Here is a 26744-nt window from a genome sequence, read left to right as displayed (position 1 = left end):
AAAGCCCGCCGTTGTTTGTTGTTGTTCATCAGCTGATTCAGGTATTCGCCCGATGCTGGTGTGTTGCTTTTGGTACCTTGCACACATTATGTTTTTGGTATACTAATAATATGTAATAATTTTTACTGTTAAGCATGTATGTGTGATGAACAAATTAAGACAAAGACTGTTTGCCAGTAGTATACATTCAGAGTTGGAAATGATGGTGATCCCAAACTATCTCACTATATACTGTATTCCAAAATCCTAAAATAACTGAAATCTGAAGCACTTGTGGCCCCAAGCATTTTCGATAAGGGGTATTCAGCTCATACAGCTCTAACAACCTGGGTTCAATTCCACTGCTGCTTGTAAGGTGTTTGTACATCCTCACCGTGACTGCGTGATTTCCTCAGGCTGCTCCAGTTTCCTCCTACAGTCCATAGACATACAAGTTAGTAGGCTAATTGGTCACCTGGGTGTAATTGGGTGGTGGGGGATCATGGGCCGGAAGGCACTGTAACTCTAAGAAGACTAACTAAAGAGAGAAGATTAATAAAGAGAATGCAGTTAATATTGTTTATGTGATTTTTCAGGAGGTAATTGATGCAGTTCCATTTAAGAGTTAGCAAAATTAAGGTGCATCGAATTAAAGGACCAGTGGGCAGGAAAGTGGTTCAAAGATGGGAAGCAAAGAGTAGTGATAAATGGTAGTTTTTACATTGAAGGAAGATATCTAGATGCATTTCCCAGGGCTTGTTAGGCATATTGATCATCCAGATAATGACGTGCAATGTGAAATTTCCAAATATGCAGGCGACATGAAGGTTGAAACTATGATAAGTACAATAATGGGCTATAAAGGGATATTTATCCAGTAGCAAAATAGGCAGAAGAAACTTAATACAAAGAAGAGTGAAGTGCTATGTATTGGCAGAGAAAAAAATCAAGACAGAGAGCTTAGATTAAAAGCAATTTAAATGTTGCGTGAAAACACAGGGACCTGAGTATCAGTGTTGAAAATGTCAAGATATATTAAAGGATTGAAAATAAAAAAAATAATGGAATGCTAACCTTCATAAACAGAGGCATAGAGTTCAAATGCAGAGCAGTTATGTTGATCTACTGTATATTAAAAACAAATAGATTAAGTCACAACTGGAGTGTTGCACCCAATTCTGGTCATCGTATTTTAAGAAACACATGATGATATTGTAAATCTTCCAGAAAAGGCTTACTTTGGTTGCAATCTGGTGGTGTTTTAGCGTAAGCTGTTGGAGGTAACAAAAACATGGATAGTGATGCCAAGACCTGCGCAAGGCAATAAAATCTCTCACTTTGCATATAAAATGGTGGAAATCTCTGTAACCTTTATCAGCATGGTGCATCCAGATTGAAGCCATGTAAACGTTGGAGCTGAATTATGAGCACACGTGATGAGACTCCTTGTCTGCCAAAAGCTGGGTTTAGTTTTTGCATTGCATTGTGAACTATCCAGGATGTTAGAATCTGGCATAGTCTAGCTGTTAAAATAAACTGCATCGGGATCAGTTCTTAGGAGGGGTAAATTAAATCTCCAAGCTGCAGAGTACTGCAACGTTTAAACGACATGACTTGTGGTGGCACAGCCAGTATTTCTGCAACTGCAAATGACTTCGGCGTTTGCCAAATCCCTTAGCCTGGTGGCACAGCAGCCACTCTACACTAGCTACCTTTATCTCTGCACAATCTGGTTCTTTGGACAGAGAGAAAAAGGAAAAACATTCTATGGGGGTGGGGGGTGGGGGTTCAACCTCAGCACTGTGCTTTAAATGGACTCTCATCATTGTTATTTCCTTCACAGTTTGTCGCTCAGCCTAACTGCCAGCAGCTCCTGGCTACGTTGTGGTATGACGGGTTTCCTGGCTGGCGTCGCCGGCACTGGGCAGTGAAGCTCCTGACCTGCGTTACCATTGGGTTTCTCTTTCCAATACTATCTGTCGTGTACTTGGTGGCGCCAAAGAGCAGACTGGGACTGTTCATCAAGAACCCTTTTATCAAATTTATTTGCCACACTGGATCCTACCTGACCTTCCTTTTCCTGCTGCTGTTGGCGTCTCAGCACATCGTCAAGACGGATCTTCACATGCAGGGGCCACCACCAACCATTGTGGAGTGGATGATATTGCCATGGGTTTTAGGTAAACCTCTCTTCCTTATTTAGCATCACTTTACATTAGCTCGTGCCTTGTGGTGAGATGTCTGGAAAGTGGATTACGGCCATTAGTAATGAAGCTAGATCTGGAGACCAGATGAAAGGAAAGATCATGAATTTGGCTACAATCAAACGTGAATCTGTTTTAGGCCGAAAAATAAATACTAAAATGGCAGATATGTGGATGGGATCACCGAATTCAGCATATTCCCATCTCTCATCAGTCAGGGTATTGATTATAGGATTTGAGACATTATGTTGCAGTTGTACAAGACATTGGAGTACTATCACATTTTTGTCACCCTATTATTGAGCAGGCTTGTTTAAACTGGAAAGAGTGCGGAGAAGATTTACAAGGCTATTGGCAGGACTAAAAAGCCTGAGTTATAGGAAGAAGTTGGCCAGGCTAGGACTTTAGAAAGACTTGGATACGTACATGGAGGATCTCAGTGGGAAATGGACTAGACACAGGAAATTGGGACTAGTTGGATGGGTGCTGTGGTCAGCACAGATCAGATGGGCCAAATGACCTCTACCTATGCTGTATTGCTCTATGACTCTCTACTATGCCAAAATTAGGGAAGGATATTTACCTTAAAAGGCACACTCCCATTAAATATCATGGCTGTCAGAGATGAGGCATGGACTGTGGAGGGGGAGGAGGAGGAGGAGGACAGTCAAACAAAAGAACATGAATAACTTGATGACATTGATGTTTGAAAAAACAAAATGAGATTGATGCCAAGAGTGTGTCTCTGCACTATCTAGAGTCATAGAGAAGTATGGCACAGATGCAGGTCCCTCAGCTCATCTAGTTCAGCTCAGACAGGCCATAAAACCCAACAGGCCCGTTATAAAGAAGGTGGTAGCTATGGTAGTCTCCTCAGGGGAAGAGAATTTCCACTCAACTTAGTGACAGTGAAAGAAATTTAATTCCTCCTCATGGTGTGTCGAGGTGATCTCTTTATGTCTGCAGGTGGAGATCTGCACAGAGAAATAGATTTTGGCAGGAGTCTGAGCTCTCTAAGCAAGTTAGAACCATAGAACATTACAGCACAGAAATGGGCCTTTTGGCCCTTCTTGGCTGTGCCGAACCATTTTTCTGCCTAGTCCCACTGACCCGCACCTGGCCAGTTGATGCACCATCAATAACTCTCGGAGATGTGAGGCGAGATATAGGCTTTTATTGGCTGGAAGAAAGGACAAGCAGCAAGTGACCACCACACAACATCCTGGAGACTGAGGCCGGGGCTGTGTCTCCAATTGCCTTTATACCGGGGTCCGTGGGAGGAGCCACGCTCTGTGGGAGGAGCCACAGGAGCAGTCAGCGGGGGGGGGGGGGGGGGGGGGGGCGTGTCCAGACAGGTATATGTAGTTCACCACACCAGTATCCCTCCATACACCTCTCATCCATGTACATGTCCAAGTTTTTCTTAAATGTCAAAAGTGAGCCCACATTTACAACTTCATCTGGCGGCTCATTCCACACTCCCACCACTCTCTGTGTGAAGAAGCCCCCCCTTAATGTTCCCTTTAAACTTTTCCCCCTTCACCCTTAACCCATGTCCTCTGGTTTTTTTCTCCCCTAGCCTCAGTGGAAAAAGCTTGCTTGCATTCACTCTATCTATACGCATCATAATTTTATATACCTCTATCAAGTCTCCCCTCATTCTTCTACGCTCCAGGGAATAAAGTCCTAACCTATTCAACCTTTCTCAGTAACTCAGTTTCTCAAGTCCCAGCAACATCCTTGTAAACCTTCTCTGCACTCTTTCAACCTTATTAATATCCTTCCTGTAATTCGATGACCAAAACTGCACACAATACTCCAAATTCGGTCTCACCAATGTATTATACAACCTCACCATAACATTCCAACTCTTATACTCAATACTCAAAGTCATACAACGTTGACTTGAAGAAATAGAAGAATGGTGTAGCAAGCCATTACTGAAACGGATGTAGAGCTTCATTCCTTTGCAAGATAGAATTAATGCAGGTAGATCTTGAAAGCGGGGCATGGAGGATTATTTAAAATCTGGCTGAGCTGCCTGACCATTCCTGCTCAACTTTGGTAGGAATGAAGGAGTGTGGAACAGGTCACCTGGCTTGCACTGAGAATCACGATTTTGCAGATTCTCGAAGGATCTCTTCCAAAGAGTTTGTTAAATCCCATACTGATGACGCTTACCCTTTCCGGTCATTAGGGAAATGAGGCTCTGAATAATGAGTGGGAACATGCCCCGAAGCATACAGTATATAAATAGGCAGTTAGAATCTTTTCTTAGAGGAATGTTAGGTACTTCGGGATATGGATTACGGTGAGAGGGGAGACATGCAAGGCTAGCTTTCATTCACCCTGAGAGTGAAAGGTCCCTGGAATGTATTGCCAAAGACGGTGGTGGAAGCAGATATAATAATGTGAGATATGAGCTTTTAGAGAGGCTCAGGGATATATGGGGAACAGTGGAATATGGGTCAGGAGAGATTATCTTAATTAGGCATTATATTCTGCATAGACATTACGGGGCAATGGGCCTGTTCCTTTGTTGTCCTGTTCAGTGATCTGTGTTCTTTCTTCTGTTCCTTTAGAATAATACTAATCCCATTATTGTCACAGTTATACTTAAAATGTATTATTGGTATACATGTGGATGTCCATGTGAAAGACTGCAAAGAATAAGAATGCATCAGAAAATATTTTAAGAAGGTCGAGGAAGGAGAAAAACTGAGAATATTTTAAGATGATGAGTAAATACTGATCTTACATCTGCTAAAAATAAAAATAACATAGAAAACCAGATCAAATGAAGAATTTCAGAAATACAGATAATTAAAACAAATACTTTATTTTTAGGTTTTATATGGGCTGAGATCAAGGAGATGTGGGATGGTGGTTTTAATGAATATGTGCACGACTGGTGGAACCTGATGGACTTTGCTATGAACTCTTTGTACCTGGCCACCATCTCACTGAAGATTGTTGCCTACGTGAAGGTGAGTAGTCAGCATACTGTACACTTCAACACAGGAATCCCAGTAAGCACCATTAATGATAGCAGGATACATCTTTGGTAGTGATTGTGATGGAAGCAATTTGTGAAATCGGTGTGTCACCCAGAAAGTGTTTGCTACAGCTTTGAACGTGTCGGTTAACTGTGAGCTGCGCCAATAAGGTAAACCTTCGTGTAAATTTTCCTTTAAAGAATATCCATTTGAGGGATGAATGGAGGTACTCCGGGGAATGATTGCTCTTGTATACAAGGGAATGGTTGATCAGAGTCCACGTTTGTTTTGGGTTTAATTGTTCTACGTGTAAGCAGGACAAAGCTAATTGAACTTGGAAAAAAAACTTATTGTTATTCACCCTCTTCCCTGGGGAAATTCCATGAGTACTGATTACATTGGATCAATTTCAGGGAGGCAAACCCAGGTTCTAAAAAGGCTTTCTTTTTTCACATATTATTGGTCTCTTTAATACATAGGGCATGGTTTTCTGTAACATCCTTGTTTTACCACTCTCTGACCAAGGAGATGAGGAATAGGGGTGAATTGTGGGTTTAGGGAATATCCACGTCCTGCCCTATTGTTACTTCAAGAAGATTATCAAATCAGATTGCTCATTTATCACCTTTACCAAATTGTTTTCTCTTACCCCCTAGTAAGACCAAAACTTACTAAACACCAATTCTGGATAGAGCAGATTTCTTTGTAGCTTGAGCTACACGTTAGAAAATACAGGAGGACAAACCACTGTTGAATCACCCACGTATCTCAGGGTAGTGTACGGTGAATTATATGTACTTCAATAATAAATATAATTTGAATTTTCATTATCTCCAATATGTATGGGCAGTTCATTCAAGTTATTGCTGATTGATACACTTTTAAATTTGGTTTTGTTTAGGAACATTGAAATATTTTAAATGGAATATTATTTACATACTTCGGTTTTGTTTTTTCCTTCTGATCTATCCTTCCCTCTCAGAGTTGTGGTGGCCAATGCATCAATTAGTTTCTTGAACTCTGCTATTGGGATAGCTCAGCAGAATGTGCCTCCAGGTTCCACTATATCTCAAGCCATCCCAGGTTGCTTCATCCACGATTAGTGTCAGAAAATGAAAGGAGGAAGATTGCTCGAGTCAAAGTCCCAGTGTGATACTCCTAATTAGACATAGATTTTTGTATAAAAAGCCTACACATTTACCGGAGAACCTGCTTGAGCAGGTTTTGCTCTGGTAGGGTATAAAACTTTAAAAGCCAGTTGAAAATATGTACATTCTGCAGATACATACACGATCAGATGCATATATTGCTGAGCAGAAGCTTTTACACCAAGTAAGAAGGGGGGAATCACAAGCAGTGTTTAAGCAATGTCAAACAAATTTCAAACACGTCAGTGAACAATTTTATTACCATAAATTATGGATGAAGTCAACAAAAAGAACTATGATTCTCCTTTCTCAGGCCATCGAATCTTTCCCACAAAAAAAAAATTCAATGAATTTAAATTTTAATAACAAACTCCAAATAACTTTTCGTCAGGATGGCGCCTGTGTACAATGCTCCCATGGTTGACGTCTTCTGGATAGACCACAAAACCACCTATTTCTCTTCTTTTATGTCTTTTACTTTTTTTCTCGTCTTGAGTGAGATTCTGGAACTGTTGGAGGCCGTGATTTTCAGTTTGTAGATTGTTTGGGTGTTTCAGCACTCTGCAGTCTCTGAGAGGATTCTGGGAGGCAGAGGCAGCAGCTGTAGGCCTCGTGGTGAGAAGGTTGTGGAACGGGTTGCAAGGCCAATGTTCAAGTCCATTTCGCCAATTAAAGCTTCCATTGTTCACCAATTAAAGTGATGGAAGAGATTGAAACATCAAATCGAATGCGGATGGTGAGCACCGGTTGCCTGCCTTTTGATTGCTGGTGGGATCACTCTGCCACTGGAGAGGGGAGACTGCCTTTTGATCGCTGGTGGGATCACTCTGCCACTAGAGAGGGGAGACTGCCTTTTGATCACTGGTGGGATCGCTCTGCTATAGAGAGGGGAGACTGCCTTTTGATTGCTGGTGGAATCACTCTGCCACTGGAGAGGGGAGACTGCCTTTTGATCACTGGTGGGATCGCTGTGCCACTGGAGAGGGGAGACTGCCTTTTGATTGCTGGTGGGATCGCTCTGCCACTGGAGAGGGGAGACTGCCTTTTGATTGCTGGTGGGATTGCTCTGCTATGGAGAGGGAAGACTGCCTTTTGATCGCTGGTGGGATCGCTCTGCTGCCAGAGAGAGGCAAAGCTGCCACTGTACCAGGAGAATGTTACCCAGGTTTTCTGTGTTTTGGATATGGACTTGGACTATGGATTTTTTCCCCCCAGTCTTACAGTTTTTTTATATTCTGTGTTTTTCACCCAATCTTTCTTGTTTTTTTTGTGTGTGGGCGAGAGGGATTTGGGGCTTGATGTGTCTGTTCCATTTTTGTTCATTTTTCCTGAGTGGGGAGGAGGGATTTGGGGGTTGGTGATCGTGCTGCCGTTCTTTTCTTTCTTGGTTTCGTGGCTATCTGGAGAAGAAGAATTTCAGAGTTGTATACTTTGATGATAAATGAACCTTCGAACTTTTGAATATTGGGAACACAATATAAGATACTATATGAATATGCTATTTGCTTTTAACAGGCACAGTCCTTGATAGTCACACAAATATACTTCTGTGTTGTGTATGCGCAGTCCTAGTAGTTTCTTACTAAATTCAGAAACTAAAATTTTAAGATGCACACAAAATGCCAGTGAAACTCTACGGAGGGGAATAAACAATCAATGTTTTGGGCTTAGACCATTCATTAATCTTTTGTGTGCGTTGCTCACTATTTCCAGCATCTGCTGTATCTCTTGTGGTTAAAATATTTTAAGAAACTTTCCATTGGTTAATATTTTAATAAGCCAGTAGGCAGTTCAGAATCAGAATCAGGCTTGATATCCCTGGCATACATGAAATTCTTTGCTTTGTAGCAGCGGTACAAAGCAATAATAAAAAACTATAAATTATAATAATATATTCAAAACATTAAACTGAGTTTAAAGTTTTATATATAGTTTTATACTGAGTCTGAGTAGTGCAAACAGAAACCAAAAGAATAAGACTATAAGACCATATGACATGGGAGCAGAATTAGGCCATTCAGCCCATCGAGCCTGCACCGCCATTCCTTCGTGGCTGGTCCCGGATCGCACTCAAACCCATTTACCTGCCTTCTCGCTATATCGTTTCATGCCCTCACCTATCAGGAAATGATCAACTTCTGCCTTAAATATACCCACATACTTGGCCTCCGCCGGAGTCAGTGTTAGAGCATTCCACAGATTCACAACTCTCTGGCTAAAAAAAATTCCTCCTTACCTCTGTTCTAAAAGGTCACCCCTCAAATTTGAGGCTGTGCCCTCTAGTTCTGGATACCAAATGCTCCTCATATGTTCACCCCTTCATTCCCGGAGTCACCCTTGTGAACCTCCTCTGGACTCTCTCCAATGGCAACACATCCTTTCTGAGATATGGGGCCCAAAACTGTTGACAATGCTCCCAAGTGCAGCCTGACTTGTGTCATATAAAGCCTCAGCATTATCTCCTTGCTTTTATATTCTACTTCCCTTGAAATACATGCCTACTTTGCATTTGCCTTCTTTACCACTTGCCTTCTTTACCACAGACTCAACCTGTAAATTAACCTTCTGGGAGTCTTGTACGAGGACTCCTAAGTCCCTCTGCACCTCTGATGTTTGAACCTTCTCACCATTTAGATAATAGTCTGCACTATTGTTCTTTTTACCAAAGTGCTTTATCATACATTTCCCAACGCATATTCCATCTGCCACTTTTCTGCCCTTTCTTCCAATTTGTGTAAGTCTTGCTGCAATCTCATTGCTTCCTCAGCACTACCTACCCCTCCACCTATCTCCGTATCATTCACAAACTTTGCCACAGAGCTATCAGTTCCATTATCCCACTCATTGAAAAAGAATGCGAAAAGTAGCGGTCCCAATACTGACCCCTGAGGAACAATGCTAGTCACCATCAGCCAAACAGAAATGGCCCCTTTCATTCCCACTCATTGCCTCCTGCCTGTCAGTCATTCCTCTATCCATGCCAGTATTTTTCCTGTAACATTATAGGATTCTATCTTGATAAGCAGCCTCATGTGTGGCACCTTATCAAAAGCCATTTGAAAGTCATCCACTGCCTCTCCTTTGTCCACCCTACTAGTTACTTCCTTGAAGAACACTAAGAGTGGAGTAACATTTGCAATCTTCCATTCCTCCAGGACCATGCCAGAATCAAGTGATTCTTGAAAGATCATGACCAATGCATCTGTTATCTCTTCAGCTGTCTCTGTCATGACTCCGGGATGTAGTCCATCTGGCCCAGGTGACTTATCCACTTTAAGAACTTTGAGTTTGCCTAGCACCTTTTCCTTTGTAATAGAAACTACAGTCACTCCTGCTCCCTGACAGTCACAGAGCTCTGGCACACGGCTAGTGTCATCCACAGTGAAGACAGATACAAAGTACCCCTTAAGTTCATCTGCCATTTCTCTGTCCCCCCAGTACTACCTCACCAGCATCATTTTCCAGTGTTCCAATATCAACTCTCACCTCCCTTTTACTGTTTATATATTATCCTGCTTTATATTATTGGCTAGTTTGCCCTCATATTTCATCTTTTCTGTTCTTACAGTTTTTTTAGTTGCCTTTTGATGGAATTTAAAAGCTTCCCAATCATCCAATTTCCCACTTACTTCTGCTACCTTATATACCCTTTCCTTGACTTTTATGCAGCACTTAATTTCCCTTGTCAGCCACGTTTGACTAGCCCTGCCATTTGAGAACTTCTTCCTCTGTGGGATATATCTATCCTGTGCCTTGTGAATTATTCCTAGAAACTTTAGCCATCTCTGTTCTGTTGTCATCCCTGCCAGTAACTTCCTCCAATCCACCTGGGCAAGCTCCTCTCTCATGCCACTGTAATTCCCTTTATTCCATTGCAATACAGATACATGTGACTTATGCTTCTCCCTCTCAAATTGCAGTATGAATTCAACATAAGTGATCACTGCCTCCTAATGGTTCCTTTACATTAAGCTCCCTAATATGATCTGGGTTATTACACAACACCCAGTCTAAGTCAGCCTTTCCTCAAGTAGGTACAAGCTGCTCTAAAAAGCTATCAACAAATTCCCTCTTTTGTGACCCAACACCAACCTGATTTTCCCAATCCCTTTGCATTTTAAAGTCCCCCTTTACAATTGTGCCATTACCCCTATTACACGTCTTTTCCAGCTCCCTTTGCAATCTGAACCCCACATCTTGGCTACTATTTGGAGCCCTATATATGATTCCCATAATTGTTGTTTTTAACCCTTACAGTTTTTTAACTCCACCCACAAAGATTTAGCATCCTCTGAATGAGAAAAGAAATAGTGACGTAGTGTTTGTGGGTTCACTGTCCGTTCAGAAATCTGATGGCGCAGGGGAAAAAGCTGTTCCTGAAACATTGAATGTGTATCTTCAGGCTTCTGCACCACCTCCTTGATGGTAGCAATGCAAAAAGTGCATGTCCTGAGTACTGGAGGTTCTTAATGGTGGTTGCTGCCTTTTGGAGGCATTGCCTTTTGAAGATGTCCTCACCACTGGGGAAGCTAGTGCTCCTGATGAAACTGGCTGAGTTTACAACTTTCAGCAGCTTTTTCTGATATGTGCAGTGGCCCCTGCATACCAGATGGTGATGTAACCAGTTAGAATGCTCTCTCTGGTACATCTGTTAAATTTGTGAGTGTCATTGGTGCCATACCAAGCCTTCTCAAGCTTCTAATGAAATGTAGCTGCTGTTGTAACTTCTTTGTAATTTTGAGCCCTGGATAGATCTTCAGAGATGCTAACATCCAGGAATTTGAAGCTGCTCACCCTTTCCACCGCTGATCGCTCAATGGGGACTGGTGTTTGTTTCCTCGACTTCTCCTTCCTGAAGTCTACAATCAATTCCTTGGTCTTTGAAATTGAGTACGAGGTTGTTCTTCTGTTACCACTCCACCAGCTGATCCATTTTGCTTCTGTACACCTCCTCATCACCATCTGAAATTCTGCCAACAATAGTTGTGTCATAGGCAAATTTATAGATGGCGTGTGAGCTGTGCTTAGCGACCCAGTCGTGGGAGTAGAGAGAGTAGAGCAGTGAGCTAAGCACTTACCCTTGTGATGCGCCAGTGTTGATTGTCAGCAAGGGGGAGATGTTATTTCGGATCCGCACTGACAGTGGTTTCTGGGTGAGGAAGTCAAGGATCCAGTTGCAGAGGGAGGTACAGATGTCCAGATTTTGGAGTTTGCTGATTAAAACTGAGGGTCTGATGGTGTTCAACACTGAGCTGTAATCAATAAACTACAGCTGATGCAGGTATTGCCATAAAGACATTGAAAGGCTGTGTGTTCATTGCCAACAGTACCAGATGACCTACCATAGGGAAGCAACAGTGATCAGCTCCCTGGCACTGACTCTGCCCTGTGGCTCAGAAGGGAAGGTGGAGAAGAGGAGTGTAACAGTGATAGGAGATTCCATAATTAGAGGAGCAGAAAGCAGATTCTGTAGACGTGAACGCGACAGGTAGATGACATGTTGCCTCCCAGGTGCCAGGGTCAGGATATCTTGGATCAGGTCCTCGGTGTTCAAGAACAGCCAGAAGTTATGGTACGTATTGGTACCAATGACATAGGTAGGAAAAGAAAGAGGGTTCTGAGGACAGAATTTAGAGTGCTGGGTAGAAATCTAGAAAGCAGGACCTCCAGGGTAGTAATCTCACGATTGCTGCCTGTGCCACGCACCAGTGAGGGTAAGGGTAGGATGATTTGGCAGATGAATGCATGGCTGAAGAATTGGTGCAGGGGGAAGAATTTCAGATTTCATGATCATTGAGCTCACCCCTGGGGAAGGTACAACATGAGCAAAAAGAAGAGGTTACACCTGAACCCGGGGGGGTGGGGGGGGGGGACACCAATATCCTTGTGGGTAGGTTTGCTAGAGCTGTTTAAATTAATTTCACAGGGGTATGGGAACCGAAGTGATAGGGCTGAGGATAGGGCTGTTGGTATACAACTAGGTGCAGTGTATAATGACACTGTGAGGAAGGACAGGCAGATGATAGGGCAAAATTACAGTCACTGGGATGAGTTAAAGTGTAACAAGCAGTCAAAATCAAAAATGGTGATGCATACGGGACTGACTGTGTTATATTTGAACACAAGCAGCATAAGGAATAAGGTAAATAATCTTGCAGCACAGTTAGAGGTTGGAAGGTATGATGATGTGGGCATCTCTGAGTCGGAAAGAAGATCATAGTTCGGTACTGAACATCCCAGGGTACGCATTGTATCAAAAGGACAAGCAGTTAGGCAGAGGGGGTCAGGTAGTTCTGTTGGTTAAAAATGAAATCACATCCTTAGAATGTGATGACTTAGATCAGAAGATGTAATACTCTTGTGGATAGAGTTAAGAAACTGCAAGGATAAAAAGACCCTGATGGGAGTTATATACGAGCCTCTGAGCAGTGGCCAGGACGAGGGCTAGAAGTTAATGTGAGATAGAAAAGGCATGTAAAAAGGGCAATATTGAATTTCAATTTGAATTTATTTAAAGCTTACATCTGTCCCATAATGTGTGGGAGTAAAAATCATTCTGCTATAACTCCGTCGCAATGTACAGACATGTGAATGTATAAGTCTAAAGGCTTGTAGAAAGAAGCTGTTGGTCCAATGCTGTTGTACCGTTTGCCAGATGGAAGCAGCTGAAACAGTTTATGGTTGGGCCAACTGGTGTCCCCGATGATCTTCCAGGCCTTCTTTACTTACCTGCTTCTGTAAATGTCCTCAATGGAGGGAGGGAAGTTCTCAGGTGGTGATACAGCCGGTAAGGATGCTCTCAATGGTATCTCTGTAGAAAGTCCTGAAAATTTGGGGACTCAAGCCAAACTTCTTCAGTCACCTGAGGTGGAAGAGACACCGCTTTGCTTTTTTTTTGCCACAGAGCCAGTGTGTACAGTCCAGGTGAGATCTTCAGTGATGTGTATACCGAGGAACTTGAAACTACTCACCCTCTCAACTGCAGTCATGAGGGATTTTAATACACTGGTGGACTGAGAAAATCATTTTAGTGCTGGATCCCAAGAGAGGAAATTAGTAGAATGTTTACAGGATGACTATTTAGAGCAGCTTGTGGTTGAGCCCACTAGGGGAATGGCAATTCTGGATTGAGTGTTATGTAATGGCCCAGATTTGATTACTGAGCTGCAGGTAAAGTAACCCTTTGAGGCATGATCATAATATGATAGAACTCACCCTGCAGTTTGAGAAGGAGAGTATAAATCCGATATATTGTTATTACGGTGAAGTAAAGGGAATTACAGAGGCATGAAAGAAGAGCTGACAAGTTAATTTGAAAGGACAGTAGCAGGGATGATGGCAGAACAGCAGTGGCTGGTATTTCTGAGGGAAGTTTTGAAGGTGCAAAAAAGATACAATCCAAAGATTCTAAAGGGAGGATGTGGCAACCTTGGCTGCCAAAGGATGTCAAAGGCAGCATAAGAACAAAAGAGAGGACATATATAATATAGCAGAAATTAATGGGAAGGTAGAGGATTGGAAAGATTTTAAAAACCAACCAAAGGCAACCAAAAAATTGATAAAGAGAGAAAAGATGAAATGTGAAGGTAAGCTAACCAATAATATAAAGGAGGATACAAAAAGCTGTTCGGATATATAAAGAGTAAAAGAGAGATGAGAGTGGATATTGGACTGCTGGTAAATGATTTTGGAGAGGTAGTAGTAGGGGAGAGAGAAATAGCAAACAAATTTAATAAGTACTTTGCTTCAGTCTTCAGTGTGGAAGATACTAGCAGAATGCCAGAAATGCAAGAGAATCAGGGGGCAGAAATGAGAGTTGTGGCTATTACTAAGGAGATGGTGCTGGGCAGTTGAAAAATCTGAAGGTAGATAAGTCACCTGGATCAGATGGACTTCATCCCAATTATTTGAAAGATATGGCTGAAGAGATTGTGGAGGCATTAGTAGTGACCTTTAAAGAATCACTAGGTTCTGGAATGGTACTTGAGGACTAGAATATTGCAAATATCACTCCACACTTTAAGAAGGGACAGAGGCAAAAGAAAGAAAATTATATGCCATACTTCAGAGGTTGGAAAGATGTTGGAGTCTATTATCAAGGATGAGGTTTCAGCGTACTTGGAGGCACTTGATAAAACAGGCCAAAATCAGCATGTTTTCTAAAGGGGAAATCTTGCCTGATAAATCTGTTGGAGTTGTTGGAAGAAATAATCTTGATAGACAAGCATGAAAGACAAAGGATAGTCAATGGATGTTATTTATTTGGATTTTCAGAAGACCTTTGACAAGGTGCCACACATGAGTCTGCTTAGCACTTTGGCAGAAGGAATAAAGGCCTCGACTATTTTCAAAATGGGGAAGAAATTAAAAAATCAGAGGTGCGGAGGAACTTGTGAGTCCTCATGCATGCAGGATTCCCTAAAGGTTAATTTGCAGATTGAATCTGCGGTGAGAAAGGCAAATGCAATGTTAGGATTCATTTCAAGAGGACTAGAATACAAAAGCAAGGATGTAATGCTGAGGCTTTATAAGGAATTGGTCAGACCACACTTGAAGTATTGTGAGAAGTTTTGGGCCCCTTATCTGAGAAAAGATGAGCTGGCATTGGAGAGGTTCACAAGAATGATCACAGGAATGAAAGGGTTAACATATGAGGAGTGTTTGATGGCTCCGGGCCCGTGCTCGCTGGGATTTAGAAGAATGGGGGGGGGGAATCATTGAAACCAATCAAATACTGAAAAGCCTAAGATAGCGTGGATGTAGAGGGGATATTTCTTATAGTGGGGGAGTCTAGGACCAGAGGGCACAGCCACAGAATTGAGAGATGAGGAAAAATTTGTTTTGCCAGAGGATGTGAATCCATGGAATTTATTGCCATGGACGGCTGTGGAGGCCAAATCATTTTAAGTATCTTTAAGGTGGACAGTTATAGGTTCTTGAGTAATCAAGGCATCAAAGTTTATGGGTAGAAGACAGGAGAATAGAGTTGAGAGGGATAACAAATCAGCATGATGGAACAGTGCAGAAAACTTGATGGGCTGAATGGCCTAATCCTGCTCTTCTGTCTTCTGCTCTCATAGTATGAAGTAGGCTATGCTTATTGCTAAGCAAACATTAGTGCAGCACTGTGAAATTATCACTCAACAGGGGCTATTTAAATATCTAAAACCATCTGAAGTGTTGGCAAATTATATTTGCAATTGAAAATGTAAAGGCTGTTCCAGCATTGCAGAAATCGGCAACATTATAACATGACACTGAATGCAAATTCTTTATATATAGGGCATTAATTTCCATATTGACAGCACCCAAAAAGGGTGAACATGTACTTCCCAAAAGGCAAAGGAGATTGAAGTCGGGGGGAAGGGGTCTCCACATTGAAACACAGTAAGTAAGGAACAGCTTTGATGCTCTGCAAGTCAGATTTCTGAATAATCCATCAGCCCATTAACAGGACTTTGTTATTCATCCTTTCCTCTATTTATTTTTTGTAGCTTGGTGTAATCTTATCTCTTGCACTGTACTGCTGCTGCAAAACAAGAATTTTCATGACATATATCAGTGATAATAAACCCGATTCTGAAAAAATATGACGGAATAAAGAACAAGACAATCGTTCAAAAGAGAAGGATAAACATTTCATTGTGACCAAGCGTAATTAACATATGGACCAGTTGTACTGTGCTTCTAAAATTAAAAGCCTTCATCTTCAATAGAACGGAACTTTGAAATGTGTTTCTGCTATTTTATTGTGAGTTTAGTGCATTAGACCAAGAAAAAATCTCTTACCTCTTTTTCTTAAGGATACATTTTTACAAATTTGGTCTTGAGACAAGAGCAGGCATTCTTTCCTTCAACAGCAATGCATCATGTGATTCTTTTAGCTTTGTGAAGGAGTAATTTAGAGTATTTCTAAGAAAGTTTTTACAGCCATTTTGTTTCCTTACATGAGGTTAGTAGTGCTATTTTGAAGTTTACTGGTTGCTGAAGCAGCTGTTAGCTTCAGGGGAAGAGAATTCTGCCCTTCATCTATTGTAGTGGTCACCAACTTTTTTCAGCCCAAGATCCCCTACCTCGACCTTAACGAAAGGCAAAATCGACCCTAAATCGGTTAGTTACACACATGTGCACCGGGCAGAAAAGTCCTGAAGTAAAACCTCACAATCCGGAAGTAGAAATAATGTATGTACACCAGGGGTCACCACCCATTTTTGCACCGCGGACCAGTTTAATATTGACAATATTCTTGCGGACCGGCCAACGGGGGGTGGGGGGGGGGTGTGTTAAACACGATGGGAATACAGCGATAATCGAAGCAGTTTCTTATGTCCAGTCTATTCTGCAATTTAGTTTATGTGGCTCTCGGCACTTAGCTTCTGTCTCGCTTGCTCACGTTTTTTCCACCGAAAAAAATCAACGGGTTTGTCTTTAAGTGCAGGGTGTTTGGGCTCAAGGTACCGAAGCAGTTTTGAGGGCTTCATTGCCTCATTAGACAGCCTCTGGGCCCGAACTCCAGCCTCCTGCCCACCCGTTGCCAGACCCCTTGGCCAGGTGCGGCTGGTCGTGGGTGGGGTGAGAGGCCAAGGTAAGGGCCGGAGGTCCCCGTGCCGGGGCTGTGGTGGTCACAGTCCGGAGAGAATGACCGACCGAGCAAAGGGTGCGACAGGGTGCGCGCCTGCCCCCCCTTGTAGGTAGGTAGGATCTATCGGCCGACAAAAGTTTGGCTCGAGGGATGACTTTCAGTAGATCGCAGCGAGGTAGCTGCTCTGCTACTTACGAAACCCTGAGCCCGAATTAGGTCGTCTGCGAATATTTTAGCACCGGGTTCCCCACAAACATTCGGTGTGCTAAACAGATTCAGAGGCGGCACCCATCTGTCTGCGCTCCAGGCCAGTAGCGACGGCACTTCCCGCCGATTGCGCGAGGCCAACCAGTGATTCCTGGCGCGAGGGTATCACTGCGTTTAGGCGACTGATGACCTCATGTGCGTTCAAGTTCAACAGTGGGCGTGACAGAGAAGGAGGAAAGGTGCAGCTGACTCATATCGTTTCATATCGCTAAATCATATCGTTTCCTCGCGGCCCGGTGGTTGGGGACCACTGAAGTACACTGTGTAGTGCGTGGCAGGGGAGCTACACGCATGCGCACTGGGCAGAAAGAATGGAACTAAAACCCCGCTACCCAGAAACAATCTCCCAACAGTATTTGGACATTTATTTTTCATTTTTTTCGGGATCTACTGGGAAAGTCTCAAAGATCGACCAGTCGATTACGATCAATGGGTTGGCGACCACTAATAGCATACATACATATAAATGTATAGCATACATTTGTAAAGCTTTAATGGACAATTCATGTGATTTATCAGCTCTCTATTCAATGTTCAAAGAAAATTTATTATCAAAGTGCATGCAGTTTATGTTTCATTTTTGTGGGCATGCACTGTAAAAACAAAGAAACACAATCAAATCAATTAAAAACTGCCACAACAAAGATGGACAAACTATCAAAGTGCAAAAGACAGCAAGCTGTGAAAAGAGAAAAAAGAAAAAAAACCTAAATAATAATTAATAAATAAACAGGTGAGTATTGAGAACATTATAAATGACCTGGATGAGGAAGTGGTGGGATGGGTTAGTAAGTTTGCTGATGACACAAAGGTTGGAGGTGTTGTGGATAGTGTGGAGGGCTGTCAGAGGTTACAGCAGGACATTGATGGGATGCAAAACTGGGCTGAGAAGTGGCAGATGGAGTTCAATCCAGATAAATGTGAGGTGGTTCATTTTGGTAGGTCAAATATGATGACAGAATATAGTATTAATGGTAAGACTCTTGGCACTGTGGAGGATCAGAGGGATCTTGGGGTCCGAGTCCATAGGATGCTCAAAGCTGCTACGCAGGTTGACTCTGTGGTTAAGAAGGTGTACGGTGCATTGGACTTCATCAATCGTGGGATTGAGTTTAAGAGCCAAGAGGTAATGTTACAGCCATATAGGACCCTGGTCAGACCCCGCTTGGAGTACTGTGCTCAGTTCTGGTCACCTCACTACAGGAAGGATCTGGATCCCATAGAAAGGGTGCAGAGGAGATTTACAAGGATGTTGTCTGGATTAGATTGGGGAGCATGCCTTATGAGAATAAGTTGAGTGAATTTGGCCTTTTCTCCTTGGAGCGACAGAGAATGAGAGGTGACCTGATAGAGGTGTATAAGATGATGAGAGGCATTGATCATGTGGATAGTCAGAGGTTTTTTCCCAGGGCTGAAATGGTTGCCACAAGAGGACACAGGTTTAAGGTACTGGGGAGTAGGTACAGAGGAGATGTCAAGGGGTAAGATTTTACTCAGAGAGTGGTGAGTGCGTGGAATGGGCTGCCGGCGACGGTGGTGGAGGTGGATACGATAGGGTCTTTTAAGATGCTCCTGGACATGGAGCTCAGAAAAATAGAGGGCTATGAGTAACCTTTGGTAATTTCTAAGGTAGGGACATGTTCATCACAGCTTTGTGGGCTGAAGGGTCTGTATTGTGCTGTAGGTTTTCTATGTTTCTATGAGCTGAGTATTGAAAATGAGCTCACAGGCTGTGGAATCAATTCAGAGTTGGGATGAGAGGAGTTAACCCCTCTGGTTCAGGAGTGAGCCTGCTATATAACAAGTTGTTTGCAGAAACACAGCTGATGTTGGGTGATAAATTATTATTTATTATAATTCATTTATAAAAGCATCCATAAGGTTGGTAGGATAGTGGTAAGATAGTGTAATATAGTTGATTAAATAGTGGGAGTAGACTTAGTTTGGTGCATGCATCCTCCTAGAAGGTGCCGGGAATGGAAACAGATTGGAATTGGTTTATTACTGTCACATGTATTCAGTGAAAAGCTTGCACGGATGAAAGCTCCAAGGGCACTGAGGTAGAACAATAACAAAATGCAGAATTAAATGTAACAGGAAATGCAGTGATGTGCCAGAATCCATTTAATAGTCATTTACAAGCTGTCCTTGAGCTTGCTGGTACATGCTTTCAGGTTGTGTATCATCTGCTCAGTGGGAGAGGGCAGAAGAGAGAGCGCTGGCTGGCCGGGGCCTTGGTTATGCTAGCTACTTTACTGAGGAAGCAAGATACATGGACAGTCCATGGAGGGGAAGCTGGTGTCTGAGATATGCTGAACCGTGTTCACAACTCTCTGTAGTTGTTTGTGGTTACAGGTGAAGCAGTTGCTGTACCAAGAATGAAATTCTTGATGAGCTGGACAATCCACATCAGGGATTTTTAATCCGGGCAGCAACCAAGATTTCAACAGCAGAGTTCTGTGGCAGATTCTCTGAGTTGAGGAGTGGCCAATCCGTGAGAGGGGAATCATTAGAAAGGGCCAATGGAAATAGCACGGGTGCAAGCAGAGTGGCCATTCTTGGAGCGGCCATTGTTTCGGAGCATGCCAGTCTTTAGAGTGGCTTTGGCTCACCAGGCTTGGGTGAGGTAGATTGTCTTGTAAGTTACTCTGTCTGTGTTCGTATTTGTTCATTCCTCATCTATTAGTGCACAGTATAGTGAGAATGGCTTTGGGGCAGTGTTATGTACTGTGTGTGGGATGTGGGAAATCTGGAGACCTCCAGTCTCCCAGATAAACACATCTCCACCAGGTGCACCCAGCTACAGCTCCTGAAAGAATGTGTTAAGGAACTGAGCTGCGGATCGATGATCTTCAGCTCGTTCAGGACAATGAGGAGGTGATAGACAGGGGCTACAGGGAGGTAGTCACTCCTAGATTGCGGGAGACAGGTACCTGTGAGACTGTCTGGAGAAAGAGTGGAAATGCACAGCCTGTGCAGAGTACACTTGTGGCCGTTCCTCTCAATAATAAGTACACGACTTTAGGTACTATTAAGGGGGACGACCTACCGGGGGGGGGGAGCCACAGTGACTTGGTCTCCGACACTGAGTCTGGTGCTGTGGCTCAGAGGAGCAGAGAGGTAAAGAGGACTGCAGTGTTGATAAGAAACTCTTTAGTCAGAGGAATGGAGATGAGGTTCTGTGGGTGCGATAGAGACACCCGGATGGTATGTTGTCACCCTGGTGCCAGGATCAGGGATGTCCCAGAATGTGTCCATGGCATTCATGAGAGCGAGAGTGAGCAGCAAGAAGTCTTGGTACATACTGGCACCAATGACATAGGTAGACAAGGTAATGAGGTACTGAAGAGAGATTTTAGGCAGCTAGTTAGAAAGCTGAGAAGCAGAACCTCCAGGGTAGTAATCTCTAGTTTGATGCTAGTGCCACGTTCCAGTGGCTGAGGAACTGGTGCAGGGGGCCGGGGTTCAGATTTATGGATCATTGGGATCTCTCTGGGGAAGGTAGGACCTATACAAAAGGGATGGGTTACACCTGAACCAGAAGGGGTCCAATATCCTTGCAGGCAGGTTGGCTATGTGGGTTTAAACTAATTTGTCCGGGAGCTGGAAATCAAAGTGATGGTGCTGAATATGAGGTCGTTGGTTTAAAAACAAAGGGAACGTGTAGACTCTTAGCAAGGAGAGGCTGATGATAGGGCAAAATTGCAGTCAACAGGATGTATTGCAACATAAAAGGCAGACAAAAATGAAAAGGGTGAATAAAGGACTAAAGGTGTTATATTTGAATACTTGCAGTACATAGAATAAGGTCAATGAACTTGTAGCATAGCTACAGGTTGGCAAGTATGGTGTTGTAGACATAACTGAATCATGGCTGAAAGAAGATTATAACTGGGAATATTATGTCCAAGGATACACATTGTATTGAATGTATTGCAGCAGGACTTAGACAAATTGGAAGAATGGGCAAAAATGTGGCAGGTAGAATACAGTGTTGGAAAATGTACAGTAATGCCTTTTGTAAGAGGAACAATAGTGCGGACTAGTTCTTAAATGGGAAGAAGTTTCAAACATCAGAGGTGAAGAGGGACTTTGAAGTCCTTTTGCAAGACTCCCAGAAGGTTAATTTACAGGCTGAGTCTGTGGTAAAGAAGGCAAATACAATGTTGGCATTTATTTCAAGGCTGCCCCTCAGACCGTCAACACAGGTGCCCCCCAGGGTTGTGTCCTGAGTCCCCTTCTCTACTCCCTTTACACCAATGACTGTGGTGCCACACACAGCTCCAATCTGCTGATAAAATTTGCAGATGACACAACATTGATTGGTCTTATTTCTAGCGGTGACGAGACAGCCTACAGGGTCAGGTTAACATCCTGACACAGTGGTCCCAAGAGAACAACCTCTCCCTCAGTGTTCAAAAATCAAAAGAGCCAATCATGCAGGAGGAATGGAGACAGGCTTGCCCCCATTAACATCAATGGGTCTGCAGTTGAGAGGGTGAGTAGTTTCAAGTTCCTCTGTATACACATCACCAAAGATCTTACTTGTTCTGTACACACCAGCTCTGTGGCAAAAAAAGCACAATAGCATCTCTTACACCTCAGGCAACTGAAGATATTTGGCATGAGCCCCCAAATCCTCAAGACCTTCTACAGGGGCACCACTGAGAGCGTCCTGACTGGCTGCATCACTGCCTAGTACGGGAACTGCACCAACCTTGATAATTGGGCACCATAGAGTGTGGTACGGACAGCCAAACGCATTGGTAGATGTGAACTTCCCTCCACTGAGGGCCTTATTCTGCTCCTGTGTCTTATGGTGTTATAGATAGGCAGAATTCAGAGGCGTGTCTCTGTTAGTAAAAAATGAAATTAAATCATTAGAAAGAGGTAACATTGGGTTGAAAGGTGTTGAACTGTTGTGGATAGAGTTAAGAAACTGCAAGGATAAAAAGACCCTGATGGGAGTTATATACAGACTGCCAAACAGTAGAAAGGATGTGGTCTACAAGTTACAATGGGAGATTGAAAATGCATGGTAAGAGGGTATTGTTAAAATAGTCAAGACTCAATATGCAGGTAGATTGGGAAAATCAGGCATGTGCAGGATTCCAAGACAGGGAAATTCTAAGATGCTTATGAGATGGCTTTTTAGAGTAGCTTGTGGTCGAGCCCTTTAGGGCAGCAGCTATTCTGGATTGGGTGTTGTGCAATGAACCAGAATTGATTAGAGAGATTAAGGTAAAAGAACCCTTAGGGGCAAGTGATCATAATATGATCAAATACACCCTGAAATTTCAGAAGGAGTAGCCAATGTCAGATGTATCTGTATTACAGTAGAGTAAAGGAAATTATAGAAGCCTGAGAGAGGGTTTGGCCAGAACTGATTGGAAAAGAACACTGGCAGGGATGACGGCAGAACAGCAATGGCTGGAATTTCTGAAAGCAATTTAGAAGGCACAGGATATATACATCCCAAAGTGGAAGAAGTATTCTAAAGGCAAGATAATACAACTGTGGCTAACAAGAGAAATCAAAGCCAACATAAAAGCCAAAGAGAGGCATATAAAATACCAAAAATTAGTGGGAAGTTAAAGGATTAGGAAGCTTTCAAATACCAACAGAAGGCAACTAAGAAAGTCATTAAGAATGTAAAGATGGAATATGAAGCTAGCCAATAATATTAAAGAGAATATCAAAAGTTTCTTTGGACACATAAAGTATAAAAGAGAGACAAGAGTGGATATCAGATCACTGGAAAACAGTGCTGGAGAGGGAGTAATGGAGGACAAGGAAATGGCGGATGAACTAAATAAGTTTTTTGTATCAGTCCTCACTGTAGAAGACACTCGTGGTATGTAGGAAGTTCCAGCTGTTATGGGTCATGAAGTATGTGAAGTTACCATTACTAGAGAGCGGATTCTTGGGAAACTGAAAGGTCTGAAGGTAGATAAGTCATCTGAACCAGATGGTGTATTGAAAGAGGTGGCTGAAGAGACTGTGGAGGCATTAATAATAACCTTTCAAAAATTCACTAGATTCTGGAATGGTTCCAACAGACTGGAAAATTGTAAATGTCACTCTGTTCTTCAAGAAGGGAGAGAAGCAGAAGAAAGGAAACTATGGGCCAGTTAGTCTGACCTCAGTGGTTAGGAAGATGTTGGAGTCAATTGTTAAGGATGTGGTTTTGGAGTACTTGGAGGCACATGATAAAATAGGCTATAGTCAGTATGGTTTCCTCAAGGGAAAATCTTGTCTGACAAATCGGTTGGAATTCTTTGAAGAAATAACAAGCAGGACAGACAAAGGAGAATCAGTTGATGTTGTGTACTTGGATTTTCAGCAGGCTTTTGACAAGGTACCATAAATGAGGCTACTTAACAGGCTATGAGCCCATGGTATTACAAGAAAAATTCTGTCATAGATAAAGCAGTGGCTGATTGGCAAGAGGCAAAGAGTGGGAATGAAGGGAGGCTCTTTGGGTTGGCTGCCAATGACTAGTGGTGTTCCACAGGAGTCTGTGTTGTGACCACTTTTTATAGGTTATATGTCAATGATTTGGATGATAGAATTGATGGCTTTGCTGCAAAGTTTGGAGATGATGCGAAGATAGGCGGAGGGGCTGGTAATTTTGAGGAAGTAGAGAGGCAACAGAAGGACTTAGACAGATTAGGAGAATGCACAAAGAAATGGCAGATAGAATACAGTGTCGGGAAGTGTATGGTCATGCACTTTGGTAGAAGATCTGTAAGGGTTGTTTATTTTCTAAACAGAGAAAAAATACAAAAGAAAACTGAGGAGCAGAGTCCTTTTGCAGGATTCCCATAAAGGTTAATTTTCAGGTTGAACCTGTGGTGAGGAAAGGCAATGTGAGGTTAGCATTCATTTTACGAGGACTAGAATATAAAATCAAAGATGTAATGTAACTTTATAAAGCACTGGTGAGGCCTCACTTAGAGTACTGTGAGCAGTTTTAGGCCCTTATCTCAGAAACGACAAGCTGAAACTGGACAGGGATCAAATGAGGTTCACAAAAATGATACCAGGAATGAACAGCTTGTCATATGAAAAGTGTTTGAGGGCTTTGGGCCTGTATTCACTGGAATTCAGAAGAATGAGGGGTGACCTAATTGAAACCTATTGAATAGTGAAAGGCCTTGATTGATTGGATGGGGAGAGATATTTCCTATGGTGGGAGTGTCTAACACCAGCAGGCACAGTCTTAAAACAGAGGAATGTTCTTTTAGAGGAGGAATTGCTTTAGCCAGAAGGCAGTGAATCATTGAATTCATTGCCATAGGCTGCCGTGGAGGTTGTCTTTATGTTTATTTAAGACAGAGGTTGATAATTTTTTATTGGTCAAGGCATGAAGGGATATGGAAAGAAGGTAGGAGATTGTGGCTGAGAGGAAAAACGGATCAGCCATGATGAAATTTGTGGAGCAGACTCGATGGGCCAACTGGCCTAATTCTGCTCCCATATCTTATGTTCTTATGAAGAGAACAGTTTACATTGTATGAAATGGCGGCTCGTGTTCCCTGGGTAGAATTCTAGAAGACCAGAGTAAAATCTATTTCAGAGCCAATCACATCAGCCTTGAGGCTGATTAGTTGATGTGTGATGTTTAAGTTAGTTTTGTTTGTAGATAACAGCTAGTGATAACTTTAAATGATTCAAATGAATCTCAAGGTAGCAGATGGTGACATATCTGTACTTTGATGTAAATGTACTTTGCACTTTGAACATTGAATGCAATAGCTTCTTTGCTGGACATTAGCAATATACATGTGCAAGAGTGTCACCCATCTGCTGTTGTCACCACCACAAATTCAGTTCTGCTGAAGTGGATAGAAATTAAAGGCAAATTCTCCTCTTCTCTCAGGCTGTGAGGTGGGAAAGATTTGTAAACTGGCTCTACTTCATCCAGAGCTCAGTGTGGGGTGGGGGTTTCTCCAAAGGTTCAAATCAGCCGCAATACATTGCTTATTAAATGCGGTAAGTTTGGTCTGTTAGTTAGACTGCTGAGTTCCTCTGCCATTTTGTATGTGTTGCTGGGGATGAATTGCTTTAGCCAGAGTGTGGTGATATTTAAAGTAGAGTTTGATAGATTCTGGATTAGTTAGGATGTTAAAGGTTAATTGACAATATAGGAGAATGGGGTTGAGAGGGATAGAATGGCAGAACAGACTCGATAGGCTGAATGACCTAATTCTGATCCTCTGTCTTATGATCTTATGTTCCTATTGTTGATATCTAACTTGTTATTTGTTTTGAAGTACAATGGCTCACGTCCTCGAGAAGAGTGGGAGATGTGGCACCCGACACTGATAGCTGAAGCCCTCTTTGCTATAGCCAATATCTTCAGCTCCCTTCGTTTAATCTCACTGTTCACTGCAAACTCTCACCTGGGACCACTGCAGATTTCACTGGGTCGCATGCTCCTTGATATTCTCAAGTTCCTCTTCATCTATTGCCTGGTGTTGCTTGCTTTTGCAAATGGACTGAATCAGCTGTACTTTTACTATGAAACCAGCGCCTCAGAGGAGCCCAACAATTGCAAGGGAATACGGTGTGAGAAGCAAAACAATGCCTTTTCAACGTAAGTCCACTTACTAAATATTTATACCAAGTAAGCATTGCTAGGAATTCACTATTAAACGTTTATCAAAGGTGTTTATTTTTTTTTACCTCCTTTGAACATTTTATCTGTTTAAGCTTTAAGTTTTCTATAACTGGATCACAGTTAATTTTGACTTTCAGTTGATTTCTAATGGCTGCCATGGTCTTAACTCATTCCTGAATATAACAATTTCACTTATTGCTGGACCGTAATATTTTAAAAGAAGCAATATATAACTGGATGCATAACAGGTAAATAAAAATTTCTAAGTTTATTGACACCAAAAGAATTTTTTTAATGATTAGTTGATTAACATTGTTCTTTCCTTCACAAAGTATTTTACTTTTAACAACAGTAAAACTCTATTAGTCTAATGTCTAATTGTTCTGAAATCTGACTGTTTGACATTTGGCTTACCAGGTGCAGTTCCTTACACTCCCCTTAAACTCTTGGGATTATTATACTACTCAATTAAATTTTAACATTACAAAATAAAAATGTGTGGGGTTATTAATAGGAGTAATAACCAATAGTCTAGAAAATCTGCCAGTACAAAGGGGGCTAGATTATTGGAGTTTTGCCATATTATAAAACATTGCTTTAATAGTCTCTTCCCATGATGAAGAAACTGAATGATTGAGAGAAAATATGCCTAAGATTTCTCTTCTACCCCCTTTATTGAACCAATATAAAATGTATGTGTTTTCCCATTATTATTTTCCACAGTGGACTTGCATCCAGGAAATTATTTCCCATTGTTTTGTATCCAGTGGCCAAGACTTCAACAAGCATAAGGAATATGTACTGGTGGGCTGCACTGCTCAACAAGTTGCTCTGCCTGATCCTAAACGCTCTCCTACACTTTCCTCATAACCCTTGATTTCCTTATGCTAAAAGCCAGTCCATTTCATGCTCAAATTATCCACAGTTTTTGTGGCATGGAATTCC

At 42.3% G+C, this 26744-nt stretch overlaps 1 protein-coding gene across 2 annotated transcripts in view; it reads left to right on the top strand.

Annotated features, from left to right (window-relative positions):
- The window catches only part of LOC140734256 (short transient receptor potential channel 5-like), a 132349-nt gene that overhangs the window by 55095 nt on the left and 50510 nt on the right, over positions 1–26744 (top strand). For both annotated transcript variants that reach the window (XM_073057980.1, XM_073057981.1), the window contains exons 4-6: positions 1823–2159; positions 5031–5170; positions 25453–25775. In XM_073057980.1, the coding sequence (XP_072914081.1) occupies positions 1823–2159; positions 5031–5170; positions 25453–25775 (800 nt within the window). The remainder of the gene's footprint in view (positions 1–1822; positions 2160–5030; positions 5171–25452; positions 25776–26744) is intronic.

This window comes from Hemitrygon akajei, chromosome 10, assembly GCF_048418815.1.
Source record: "Hemitrygon akajei chromosome 10, sHemAka1.3, whole genome shotgun sequence".
Classification (NCBI taxonomy): domain Eukaryota; kingdom Metazoa; phylum Chordata; class Chondrichthyes; order Myliobatiformes; family Dasyatidae; genus Hemitrygon; species Hemitrygon akajei.
This window is presented reverse-complemented; position numbering and strand designations above follow the sequence as displayed.